We start from the raw sequence: 12161 nt of genomic DNA, 5'->3' as shown, positions 1-12161 counted from the left end.
GACTAGGAAGAATAACTTCTATCAATGGGAATTTAAAAACAGCATTGTGCTAGGAACTGAAGCAAAACCCCTTTATCCTTGCATCCTAGTAATTCAAAACCTATTAGATTTTAGGTGAATATACTATTCATCATACTGTGAATACATATGTCAACAAAGACACTAGTTTATAATAGTATGCAAAGGTACTTTATTCTTGGTGTTTAAAAATATGCATTATTTTCATTACTTTTGTGCTGGTTTCTATTTTATATCACAAAGTTCTCAGTGACAGGAATTATTCACTATTTTTGTTTAAATGATAGAAACTGAATGTTAAATTTATTCCATCTTCATGCCTGCAGACGCTGCAGGGCAGGGTGGGTAAACAAGGCAAATAAGGCAAACTCTTCTCCCCCATTTTACCAGATGCAACATTTTGGCATTTTTATGATATGCAGGTTGACTCAGTTCATTGACTTGGTTTGAAAGCTGGCAACAGTAAGGTAGGATCTCTGCGAGGTGGGATCTTCCTCCATAGCTACTCCAAATATCCTAATCCCGGAGCTACACTGGGAGCTCTGAAATGATGTTCACTGCAACATTCTTGAAACTTTCACATCTTGAACTGACACCTTTTGTCAGGGTAGGGAACTATCTGTTAAAAACCTTCTTAGCCAACCCAAGCCACCAGCAATCTTAACCACTAAATTACTATAAGAAAATGAACGTCCCAAGCATTAATCGAAACTTGTGCCATATCCCTTTTCAGGATATTAACGCTCTGAAGGGAAAAGAGGTCCTCACCCACTGCTTCCATGAACAGTGACTCTCCTACAGTATAGTGTACCTAATGTCCAGAGCATAACCAAACAAGTGGGGCAACCCCCATCTCTTGACTAGGTTATCACTACTTATACACAAGGTATATTTAAAGCTGATCCCAAACCAACTATTGCAGTCATAATCCCAAGAAATAGTTCAGTTTTAGCACATCGAGTTCCTGCAAGATGCCAGATCGAGGGAGAAACCACTTCAAAACAAAGAGTGATGGTTCATCACCTTTTACAAGTGAGAGGAAAACATCAAGGAGGGACTAAAACTTCTCCCTCCTAAACTCATCAATGGCTGTCTTCACAGCTTTAATTGACAAAATCCAGAGTCCTCCATTTCCCCATTTCTAGAGCCCATTTTCAAGGTGAAGAAAAGCTCTGACGTCATCCCGTTAGCTGTCTTTTCACGACCGTATTCCTGATTCTCAGCTCTCCTTTAGAGACACAGCTAGGTGTGTTCACGTCAAAGCCTCCTCTAAAAACACTCAAGCTCAAATTTCTAGTAGGGGGGTGAAAGTAGGCTCGGGAGCGGAGTGATGGGAGAGGAGTGGAGGCGGTGGAGGAGGGCTTTGCAGGCGAGGAAACAGCCAGGAAACTATCATAAACAACTAATACTGCCTGTGACACCCAGTAGGAGTCGATACGTGTTGGCGCCACCGCTTTAATTCTTTCCCAAGAGGTTTTGGCTCAGGAGGGGAGGAGAACCGTGAGGGTCGGCGGGACTTCTTAGCCTGAAATGCAGCCGGGGCAGCTGGAGGAGGAGGCTGCCAGGGTTTCATCTGCACGCCTTGGGGGCGGACCCTGGCGGCAACCCTCATCTGCCGGGATTCTGCCGGCCGAGTTGTTGCCCAGTGGGCCCGGGGCAAGGATGTGGGCGCAAATGCTGTTTCCAGGCGGCCCCTAACCCCCCGTGACCTCGGTGCGCAATCAGTACAAAGGTAAACCTGCCGGACGGAGCCGGCCCGGAGATCCGTCACATGGATTCAACCCCGCCAGCAGCGACGCCGCCCGCCTACCCAGGGCGCTGTAGGCCCCGGGCCGCCTGCCACCGCCCGGTCCTGCTCTCCCGGCCCCGCCCGGCTGGCCACGCCCTCGCCGTGATTGGCCGAGCCTCAGGGCCGGGTCGCGTCACGATTGGCCGGGACTCCGGGCCGCTGGTCTCGGGCGCGCGCCACGTGTACGTAGGGGCGGGCCGGAAGGCGAAGACTCCAGCTGACTCGGCCTGGCCGCGCGGCTCGGCGACGGCCATGGAGCGGGACGGGCAGCTGTTGTCCGCGCGGCCGGCCCTGGAGACAGAGGGGTTGCGCTACCTGCACGTCACGGGTGAGTCGGGCCGCGGGCCGCGGGCTCGTACCGCCAGCTCCCCCGGGCGCCGCCATGTTCGGTGCGTTGTCCTCTGCTGCGCGCCCGGCCGGGCCTGGGGAGGCCTGGGGAGGCCTGGGGAGGCCTGGGGAGGCCTGGCCGGCAGCCGGGCGGCGCCGCACGCAGGTCCGGGAGGAGGGCCTGGAACGCGCGCGGAGGCCCTCCCGGAGCCGCACTTCTCCGGGCGGCGCCGTCGGGCCCTTTGTTGCGTGAATCCTTTACTTTATGCGAAGCAAGCCCCTCTGGGTTGCGGAGACTGAGGCCACTCGGCCCTGGGCATTTTCCTCCAGGCCTCGCGTCACCCTCCCACTCCATACCCGGCGCTGTGTCGGCCCCCACGGCCACCCCTTTCTATAAGTTCCTGAGGTCTGAAAGGCCTCTGCCCTCCTGAGTCGGATAAACTTCCCTTCACCCATCAAAACCCGCTTTGCGGCGCCCTCCATCCTCCGGACTGGCCCCTCAACTCCCCGGATGGTTGAGAAGTCCCTTCTCGGTGACCCCTGAATTGTGCTCGCTTCTATTTTAACTGCCTACTTAGAAGGCCATTTCCTCGGCTAGACCCGGAGGGTTTTGAGGGCAGGAGCTACGCTTCCTTTGCCTTCGTTGAATTTTACGGACAAGTCTAGTAGTGGTATGACTCAGTTTCCTGAAAACTGTTTTCTCCTTTTCAGTGGGCTCCCTGCTAGCCACTTACGGCTGGTACATCGTCTTCAGCTGCATCCTTCTCTACGTGGTGTTTCAGAAGCTTTCCACCCGGCTGAGGGCCTTGCGACAGAGGCAGCTGGACCGAGCTGCGGCTGCCGTGGGTGAGTGCCTGGTAACAGAAGAGAAGACAGTGGCTTTACGCCTGTTTCTTGTAGTATTTAAAAGTTAGTCTGTTAGGAAGAGTAAGAAGTTCATGATTCTGATCTGTATGAAAGGAAAGCCATTTTATGCCTCTGGAATTGATTTTGGGGAATGTGCAACAGCTTTTTTTTTTTTTTTTAATTTCAGAGATTTTAATGAGATGGAAAACCTGCTTGATGGTGTGTAGAGCACTCACTGCGTATCTTGTGAAATGGTTTTTCATTTATAGGATGGATTGAAAGGAAAACTTCACAGCTTCTCCATACTTGTGGGTCTGCCTGTTGAATCTCTAGAACCATTGCGAGTGACAAGAAACTCAGCCTTGGTTCTTTATATCCACCACATTTTGATTTTCACAACTTCCTCATGAGATCTGATTTCAAATTACTCTTGGCTGTTTCGAAAACATAGTCCCTCTGAAACAGTAGCCTTTTCGTTAGGTAGAAACTAGTTTCTGAGGATATACCTAAAAGAAATGTCAAGCGTTTTGAGAATGGCAGCTCAATTAAATACAAATCATTCTTGGGGCGCCTGGGTGGCTCAGTTGGTTGGGCGACTGCCTTCGGCTCAGGTCATGATCCTGGAGTCCTGGTATCGAGTCCCGCATCGGGCTCTCTGCTCAGCAGGGAGTCTGCTTCTCACTCTGACCTTCCCCCCTTTAATGCTCTATCTCATTCTCTCTCTCAAATAAATAAATAAAATCTTTAAAAAAATAAATAAAATAAATAAATAAATACAAATCATTCTTCTGACTCAGCACACTTACTGAGTTTGGGGAGAAAAGCAAATGTCGTAACACAAAAGGAGTAACTAGTGGAAAGACTTAAGAATGTCCTTCACTCAAACATACCTCTCCTCTCTCCCATGGAACTGTGGTCCTGCCATTCTGTCAGTCTTTTTGATTGTTGGCTGTACATATGACAACAAGCCACAAATTACAGTTGTACATTTGCGTAAAATGCAGGGTTTCAAGAGGGTGGCAGTGTTAGTGACCTGGGGAAGCCATCTCTACGAGTGAAGTGCTCGCAGGGGGAGACCCGCCCTTGCAACTGAAGAGTAGGTTTATAAGATGATGCTAGACTGGACATTTTTAAAGAGGCTTAATTGTTTTCGTGAAGCACTGTGAAAAGTAAATGTGCAGTCAAAAGTGTTATGTTGTGCTGTTCTACAATTTTGTTAGGAACATTTGGTTAAAAAAATCGACACTTGATTTTATTCTAAGAATGACCCGATAGTTAACACATGTTACCGAAATTTACATTTCCCTGAAGTGGAACTGTAATTTTGTTTTGTTTCTAAAGATAGAGTTCCAGTCATTTCTCCCACTACACACACCCAGACACACACCCGTTGCTACGTGCACAACAATACTTTGGCCCAGTTTATGTGGATTCAGTTACGTGCTCTTTTTCCACCACCGTGTAGGTAGTGATGGTTGCTTATACTTTTGGAGAGTGCTGATGTGAACATGTAGTTCTACTTTGTTTTCTTCTTTAAAAATTAGCCACACCACTGTGTAGTTGCCCTGTGGTGGTTCTTAACATGGTGGTCTGAATAGATGAGCAGATAGAGAACGTGACAATATATTTATACAATTCTGCTTTGTTTTTACAAAGCAGATAAAACGTAGATAAAGCTGGGGAGCTAGTATGCATTAATGCTAACTGGAAGGATTTTCCTTTTCTGTAGAAATAAGGGCAAAATGCCTAAGGATCTTTACCTCTTTGTGGTATGGATCTGGGCTAAATACGTGATGGCTAATAGTCAGAAAACTTTATCTTCCCTTGTTGTCTTCTCGAATTCTGGTCAGCCTGGAGACTGGCTGTTAGATGTCCAGGTTGTGGAACGGAGTCTCAGGGTGCCCCTCAGACCACTTACATGTCCGTCACGGGGCTATGCCAGACTCTCTGAATTGGAATTGCTGAGGGAGCCCAGAAATGCATGTTTCTAATAGGGATTTCTGGTGCCCTGGATCTTTAACTAGGGCTAAGAACTACGGCGGTAGGACAGTCTTCTGCCCCCATAAGCAGTAGAATTTATGCACAACAGGAGAATTTTCACGTAAAGTACACGTTTTTGCATTGCCTGACATCGGTACTTCTGTATCCTTCTAATAATGTGGACCCTCAAGAGTTTCTATTTTTCTCCAATTTTTTCCTGACATTTTAGAACCCGATGTTGTCGTTAAACGACAGGAGGCTTTAGCAGCTGCTCGTTTGAAAATGCAAGAAGAATTAAATGCACAAGTTGAAAAGCATAAGGAAAAACTAAGACAGGTATGAGCTGGTTTTAGTTTGAATACATAGTCTTAAATATTTTGCTGCTTTGTGGGTAAAAGAATATGTGTGTGTGTGTGTGTGTGTGTGTGTGTGTGTATAAGCACGCTTGCCTGCATGTCCTCCCCACCCCCATCCATTAGGGCAGGTACTGGAACAACTAATGATGGCAGAATCGATTCCACTTAGCTCAGTATCGGTCTGCACACTTTCCTTGTGCAATATCTTAACTGTTTATGGGGAAAATACTCCTTTAAAAAGGTGTTCTTTTATTTACCTTTTTGCTTTTCAGTGGTTTCTTCGCAGTGTATTCTCACCCAAAACTGTGTGTTCCGTTTGCCAGGCCCCTGGGCACACAGAGTATACATTCAGCTTCTTGCTCCATTGTTTGTTTCAAGCCATGTATCTCATGATCTAACTTGGTGGGGCCGTTCTTCAGTGGATTGAAGGAGAGCCAGGGGGAGGGCAGCAGTGGGCTCAACCCAGGGGTGAGACGGGGAGCAGGAGATTTTGAAAGATTTTTTAAGGGCACATGGTTTGGTTGGGGAGCAGTAGGAGGGGTGGGGGGAAGAAGAACCAAGGACAGCTGTTGGAAATGACCGGAGCATCTGGTGGGTTGTGCTGCTCTTCACAGGAGCAAGACCACCCACCAGATTTGACCCAGTCTGTATAACTGAAACAACCAAGTTGTAGTCTCTGCTCTCTTAAGAAGTTTCAATCCAGATGTTTCTGGGCCCTTCTTCATCCTCTCAGAAGAAAGCCTCTGCATGCTCTAAGGCAGCAGAGAAATTGGTCTTCCTGTTGGCTTTGCCTGTGTCTCTGGTGTTTCCAAGGTCCTGTGCCTTTCTGCCATCACTAGAGGCTGTTGTGGTTTCTGCATGGTCATCCAGTACGTGGCTGGTCTCCCCAGCTTGGCCGGAGCCCAGGAGGAAAGGACAGAATAAGACCACACCTACTCCACACATTCATCCTCTTTGGTCACCCTGTCTCGGCAGCCTTCTTCACTGTTCAGTTGCATTTTTTCAGTTTAAACGCAATCACTAACCTAGAATGCCACATTGCTGTTACTTAACTTTTTAAATCCTACGAAGTAAAAAAAAAAAAAATTATTATAAAAATCTGTACCATGAAAATTAAGTCTCTGATCTCCTTGTTCCTCCACCTCCTGCTGCCCAAGCATTCCATCTTAGATTTTTAGGTATTTTTCTAGAAATATTTATCTGTATATAAACACACATAGAAATTTTTCGTTGGGGGCGCCTGGGTGGCTCCGTTGTTAAGCGTCTGCCTTCGGCTCAGGTCCTGATCCCGGGGTCCTGGGATTGAGCCCCGCATTGGGCTCCCTGCTCTGCGGGAAGCCCGCTTCTCCCTCTCCCACTCCTCCTGCTTGTGTTCCCTCTCTCGCTGTGTCTCTCTCTGTCAAATAAATAAATAAAATCTTTAAAAAAAAATTTTTTTTTCATTGAAATGGCAACGTAGTATACACAGATGCCATTTTTGAGCCGTTCTATTTTAGTTTTTTTCTTTGCTGATCTCCAACCATTTAATTATTACTGCTTTGTTCCGAGAGCCATAGAATAAGTTGGGTTCCTTCTCCATGTCAGAATTGATGACTTCAGGGTCTGAGTTTTTTGTGTGTGTTAGTAAAATAGCTTGATCATCTTTGCAGTTTGCTGATGTAGCTGAAAATAATCTTTTTAAAAGATCGCTTTTGGGGCGCCTGGGTGGCTCAGTCGGTTAAGCGGCTGCCTTCGGCTCAGGTCATGATCCTGGGGTCCTGGGATCAAGCCCCACGTCTGGCTCCCTGCTCAGTGGGGAGCCTGCTTCTCCCTCTCCCTCTGCCTGCCACTCTGCCTACTTGTGCTCTCTCTCTATCTCTCTGTCAAATAAATAAATAAAATCTTTAAAAAAAAAAAGATCACTTTTTAAAATTGTAGTGTGAGCCCCCCAAAACTGGGAAAGGGACAAAAGCCTGTTTTCGGTTTTAAGATTGTTATAGGACATGGGGTTCTGTCTCCTATACTTAGAAGCAGAGCAATAATAACCAACTGATGGAGGCCGCCCGACCCACAGCTGAATCAGCTCTCCTGTTTGCGGTCCCAGGATTTGTCCGCCATGTTCCATGTCCTGGGGTTCTGCATGTCAGCTAGGAGTATAGACTAGCCTTCAAGTCGTGGGCCTCTTGTCCTTGCAGACAGTGGAAGCACGAGGTGCCAGGTATTGGGGGTTAGCAGCAGCAGACCCTGAAACCCGTGGAGAAATTTTCTGGAAATGTGCTGACTAAGGCATCTCCTCACATATCCCAGTGACATCGCAGTTAACTGGCACCAGAGCGAACAGCAGTTCGGGTCTGCCTTCCATGGGGAATGAGAAAGGTACTGCACGGAGGTTTGTGCGCATGTAAGATACAGCACCTGGTTGCTGGCGGGCAGGTTGCCCTTCGAGGAGTAGGAAGCAGAGGCAAAGGTCCAGTGCACTGGGTCTCCCTCCTGCCTTGGGAGCCTGCTCACTGTGTGCTTATAGGCTTTCTCGGGTGCTCATTGTCGTGCACAGTTTTCTGCTGAGATTAATTGTCCTTTATGTTTCCAGTAGTACTTGACTTTCAAAACACTTTCACATCTGCCCTTGTTGGATCCTCACAGTCTGCAGAGCAGAGGGATTAAGCGGCTTTGCTCGGGTAGCTCGGCCACGCGGCAACAGAGCAGGCCTGCCAGCCACGCTCACCCATCCCAAGTCAGAGTTCTTCCGTGTTACAAAAATGCCCTACTGTGGGCAAGTTGCCAAAGAACTGAATTGGTACTCTTTTTTCCGTGACACTTTTTGCTTTCTTTAATAGTTTACAAAAACACGGGCACCTGGGTGGCTCAGTCCGTAAAGCATCTGCCTTCAGCCTCTGCCTTCGGCTCAGGTCATGATCCCAGGGTCCTGGGATTGAGCCCCAAGTCTGGCTCCCTGCTTAGTGGGGAGTCTGCCTCTCCCTCTCCCTGCTCATGCTAACCCCCCCAAATAAATAAAATCCTTTTTTTTTTTTTTAAGATTTATTTATTTGAGAGAGAGAGAGACACAGAGATCGCGAGAGAGAGCATGAGTGGGGAGGAGAGGGAGAAGCTGACTCCCCGCTGAGCAGGGAGCCTGATGCGGGGCTCAATCCCAGGACCCTGAGATCATGACCTGAGCCAAAGGCAGATGCTTAACTGACTGAGCCACGCAGGCGCCCCAATAAATAAAATCCTAAAAAAAAAAAAATGTTTCTGTGAGTTAAACTCATTGCACTAGATGACAGCAGTGTTACTAACTAAAGAAAACGCAGGTTTAAAGGACTTTTAAATGAAAAAAATCATCAGAATTAGCATTTTCTTTGAGAAAAATGGTAGCTTATGAATTCATTCTGTAACATGTGCAATTCTTTTCAGCTTGAAGAACAAAAAAGGAGACAGAAGATTGAAATGTGGGACAGCATGCAAGAAGGGAAAAGTTACAAAGGAACTGCAAGAAAGCCTCCCGAAGAAGACAATCCTGGGCCTTCTACTTCATCGGTCCTGCCAAAACGAAAATCGGACAGGAAGCCTCTGCGGGGAGGTGGTGAGTACCAGACACTAAAGTATTCCGAGCAGTTACAGGGTAGGTTTACCTTTTAAAAATAAGATTCTGTTTCTTCCTTTTATTATATATAAATTGAAGCTAATTCCTAAGTTTGGGATTATGAAGATAAATAAAAGAAACACATGCAAAACACCCCTTAATGGCTGGCGGTCGCCAACCTGGTGAGCCCAATGCCCTTGTTGTCCAGTGTCCCAGGGCATGGATGTGGGTGTAGGTCCTGCTTCCAGGAGGCCTGTAACCTCCTTGGCCTCAGTGTCCCATCAGTGTAAAAAAAATAATAATAATAAACAAACATTGAATAAGAAATCGAAAAGGGAGGTCAGTCATTGACCCGGTGCGTAACTGGCATGATGACTCTCAGATTTAAGCAGCTCACCCTAGTCCCACACGGCTCTGGAAAGGAAGCGGTAAGCAGGGTGAGGGATAGCTTGCCCATCTTTCAGATGAGCGTCACGGGGCTAGAACACAGTGGTTTTTGTCCTCTTAGCCAGGGCCACCTTGTTTCTTGCAAATAACTTTCTCAAGGAGACACGGACAGGTGTTCATTCAGTGCTTTTTTCTGTGTGCAACCCCCACCCCTCTGCACTCTAGGTGATATGGTCGCTGTCTGTCTCCATCCCATTCTTTTTTCTTTTTTTTTTAAAGATTTTATTTATTTATTTGACGGAGGGGCACACAAGCAGGGGGAGTGGCAGGCAGAGGGAGAAGCAGGCTCCCTGTAGAGCAGGGGGAGCCCGACATGGGGCTCCATCCCAGGAGCCCGGGATCATGACCTGAGCCGAAGGCAGACGCTCAACCAACTGAGCCACCCAGGCGCCCTCCATCCCATTCTTGAGGTCTTTCACATCCTTTTGGGAAGATGTGACTCACACACAAATGAAAATAAGTCATGTCTGTGATCTGCTAGCAGTTCCACGTGAATCCTGAGGGAGGAGGGGGCAAAGGTCCCAGAACACTTTGTGGAGGAGCCAGTTCTCGGCGGAATACTTTTGTTCTCCATTGGAGGGGAGGCCTTCTGTGCGGGTGCTGCGGAAGCATAGGTGTGGAAGCCTGCTGGCGTCCGGGAGGACCACGGGGAGGCCCGAATGTGGGCTCCAAGGCAGCACGGACACAGGCTGGGCCGCCCTTAAAGGCTGAGCCCCATCCCCTCTGGGTACCTGGGTGGCGCGGTTGGTTAGGCATCCGACCCTGGGTTTCTGCTCAGGTCATGGTCTCAGAGTCGTGGGATTGAGCCCTGCATCCGCCTCCTTACTCAGTAGGTAGTCTGCTTGAGATTCTCTCGCCCTCTCCCTCGGCCCCGCACCCCCACCCCCGTACACATGTGCTCTCTCTCTTTCTCTAAAGTAAAGAAATCTTTTTTAAAAAATTTGCTGGAAGGGTATTTTTTAGAGCAAATAGCAGTGATACTTAGGAGAGGAATGGACATTGTAGAAAATGTTGTTTTTGTTTTGTTTTGTTTTTAAGATTTTATTTATTTGACAGAGAGAGAGACAGCGAGAGAGGGAACACAAGCAGGGGGAGTGGGAGAGGGAGAAGCAGGCTTCCTGAGGAGCAGGGAGCCCGATGTGGGGCTCAATCCCAGGACCCTGGGACCATGAGCCCAACCGAAGGCAGACGCTTAACGACTGAGCCACCCAGGCGCCCCCATTGTAGAAAATGTAATGCATGACTTGCTTCTGTGCATTGTCTCTTTCAGTGTTCCCGGCGATCCAGAGCAGATACTCTCTGACTAGCTCGGTTTTACAAATAAAGGAACTGAGGCACGGGGAGTTATTGCCCAGAGATCCCACAACAAAACCACCTCAGTTAAGGTCTCGCTGGCCTAAAGCCTAAAGCCTAAAGACCACTCAGCCTGGTCACCAAATGTCCATTAACTTTGGGAAGCTAATGAGTGTGTGAAGTTAGGAGTGAGTGCAAGGGCACATACATGACCCAGGTCTGACTGACAGAAGGGGCAAGTTCCATTCTGTTTTGATTTTTTTTTTAATTTACTTTCTGTAGCTCGCACAGTCCTTATTTGAATGTATGCATTTTATTTATTAAGCACTGTAGCAGAAGCCTTCATATGCTTAAATCCAGCCATCTTGAGAGGTTTTTTGGGGCAAATTTCTTGTGTGTTTTGGGGAGTTTTTAGGTTTCTGAGGAGTCAAGACCAAGAAGCTATCTGGCTTCTTTTATTCCCACCAGAAAGTAATTCAAGGTGCAATCACAGAATAAAGTATTGTTTTCATGTGGTAGCGACAGGTTTTATGAAAAGGTCTGTGAGAATAGAATCTGTATCTTCATTGTGCTTCGTGTGTCAGGCTCACGATTTTATGTTTTATACAGAATGTTCCCAGTACTGGTTTGCTTCCTTTCTCTCATCCCAGGTTACAACCCGTTGTCTGGTGAAGGAGGTGGAGCCTGCTCTTGGAGACCTGGACGCAGAGGCCCGTCATCTGGTGGATGAGGCTAAGAGTCTTGTTAATGTCGCTTTCGACATTAGCAAGAGGAATCAGTAACCCTCAGTTCAATTGCCTCACGCACACTTTTCACAGTGACTAGCCAAGGGGAGTGGGGTTTGTGTCTGCTCTTAACTGCACTGCATCGTTACCAGTTGAAGTCCGAGTAGGATGTAGACGTCACCACTGGTGGTAGTGATAGCCGGTCACACCTCACTAAAGCCAGTGACTGCAGTCATTGATTTCAGGGGTAATTGCTAGTTGGTAGATAAAGCCCTCCAGGTGATTAACAATCTTGATAAAAGAGACCCAGTGACGGTTCTTCACGTTAGAAGTCCTTGCTGGTAGGACAGTCTCTGTGACAGGTTGCGTTGAATGATGTCTTCCTTGTAAATGGTGAGCCCACCAGCGAGGATTACTGATGCAGACAGTTGATGGGGTTGTTTCTGTATATTTATTTTTATGTACAGAACTTTGTAAAAAAGAAACTAAATATTAAAAAAATGCAAAAAACATTTTTAGCATCTTTATTAAATTCAAGGAAATTTCTTTATGAACTTGAATTCCTCCTGTTGCTACTTATTTTCCCTACTCACTGTTTCTCACCTGTGGTGAGCAAGGGGAGTGACAGCTACAGTGAGTCCCAGAGTTGTCAGATCCCTTGGGTTTTGTCCACAGAATCGGGTGCTCGGAGCTGAGTTGCTAAATTAATAGGATAAACAAACATCTGTCGAGAGGTGTCTCGAGGGCCAACCAGGTTTCTGAGGGCCCTGCTGGTCATTCCTCTCGCGGCGTAACTCATTTGTTACCTTCTTGTCTAG

At 47.5% G+C, this 12161-nt stretch overlaps 1 protein-coding gene across 2 annotated transcripts; it reads left to right on the top strand.

The window, feature by feature from the left end:
* The first annotated feature begins 1980 nt into the window (after positions 1–1980).
* SELENOS (selenoprotein S) lies at positions 1981–11855 on the top strand. 2 transcript variants are annotated; one of them, XM_036092876.2, is made up of 5 exons: positions 1981–2135; positions 2846–2980; positions 5190–5296; positions 8710–8878; positions 11269–11855. In XM_036092876.2, exons 1-5 carry the CDS (start codon positions 2060–2062, stop codon positions 11346–11348), a joined length of 567 nt encoding a protein of 188 aa, XP_035948769.1. In that variant the 5' UTR covers positions 1981–2059; the 3' UTR covers positions 11349–11855. The 2 variants fall into 2 exon arrangements, with proteins under 2 accessions (XP_035948769.1, XP_077935093.1); XM_078078967.1 differs by lacking the exon at positions 1981–2135 and adding an exon at positions 2175–2196.
* Positions 11856–12161: the final 306 nt, after the last annotated feature.

This window comes from Halichoerus grypus, chromosome 8, assembly GCF_964656455.1.
Source record: "Halichoerus grypus chromosome 8, mHalGry1.hap1.1, whole genome shotgun sequence".
In the NCBI taxonomy this organism is placed as follows: Eukaryota; Metazoa; Chordata; class Mammalia; order Carnivora; family Phocidae; genus Halichoerus; species Halichoerus grypus.
This window is presented reverse-complemented; position numbering and strand designations above follow the sequence as displayed.

Coding starts and splice junctions, on each gene's coding strand:
- SELENOS (XM_036092876.2), top strand. CDS start 2,060: ATGGAGCGGGACGGGCAGCTGTTGTCCGCGCGGCCGGCCCTGGAGACA. Junction 2,136..2,845: donor GCGCTACCTGCACGTCACGG/GTGAGTCGGGCC, acceptor TCTCCTTTTCAG/TGGGCTCCCTGCTAGCCACT. Junction 2,981..5,189: donor CCGAGCTGCGGCTGCCGTGG/GTGAGTGCCTGG, acceptor CTGACATTTTAG/AACCCGATGTTGTCGTTAAA.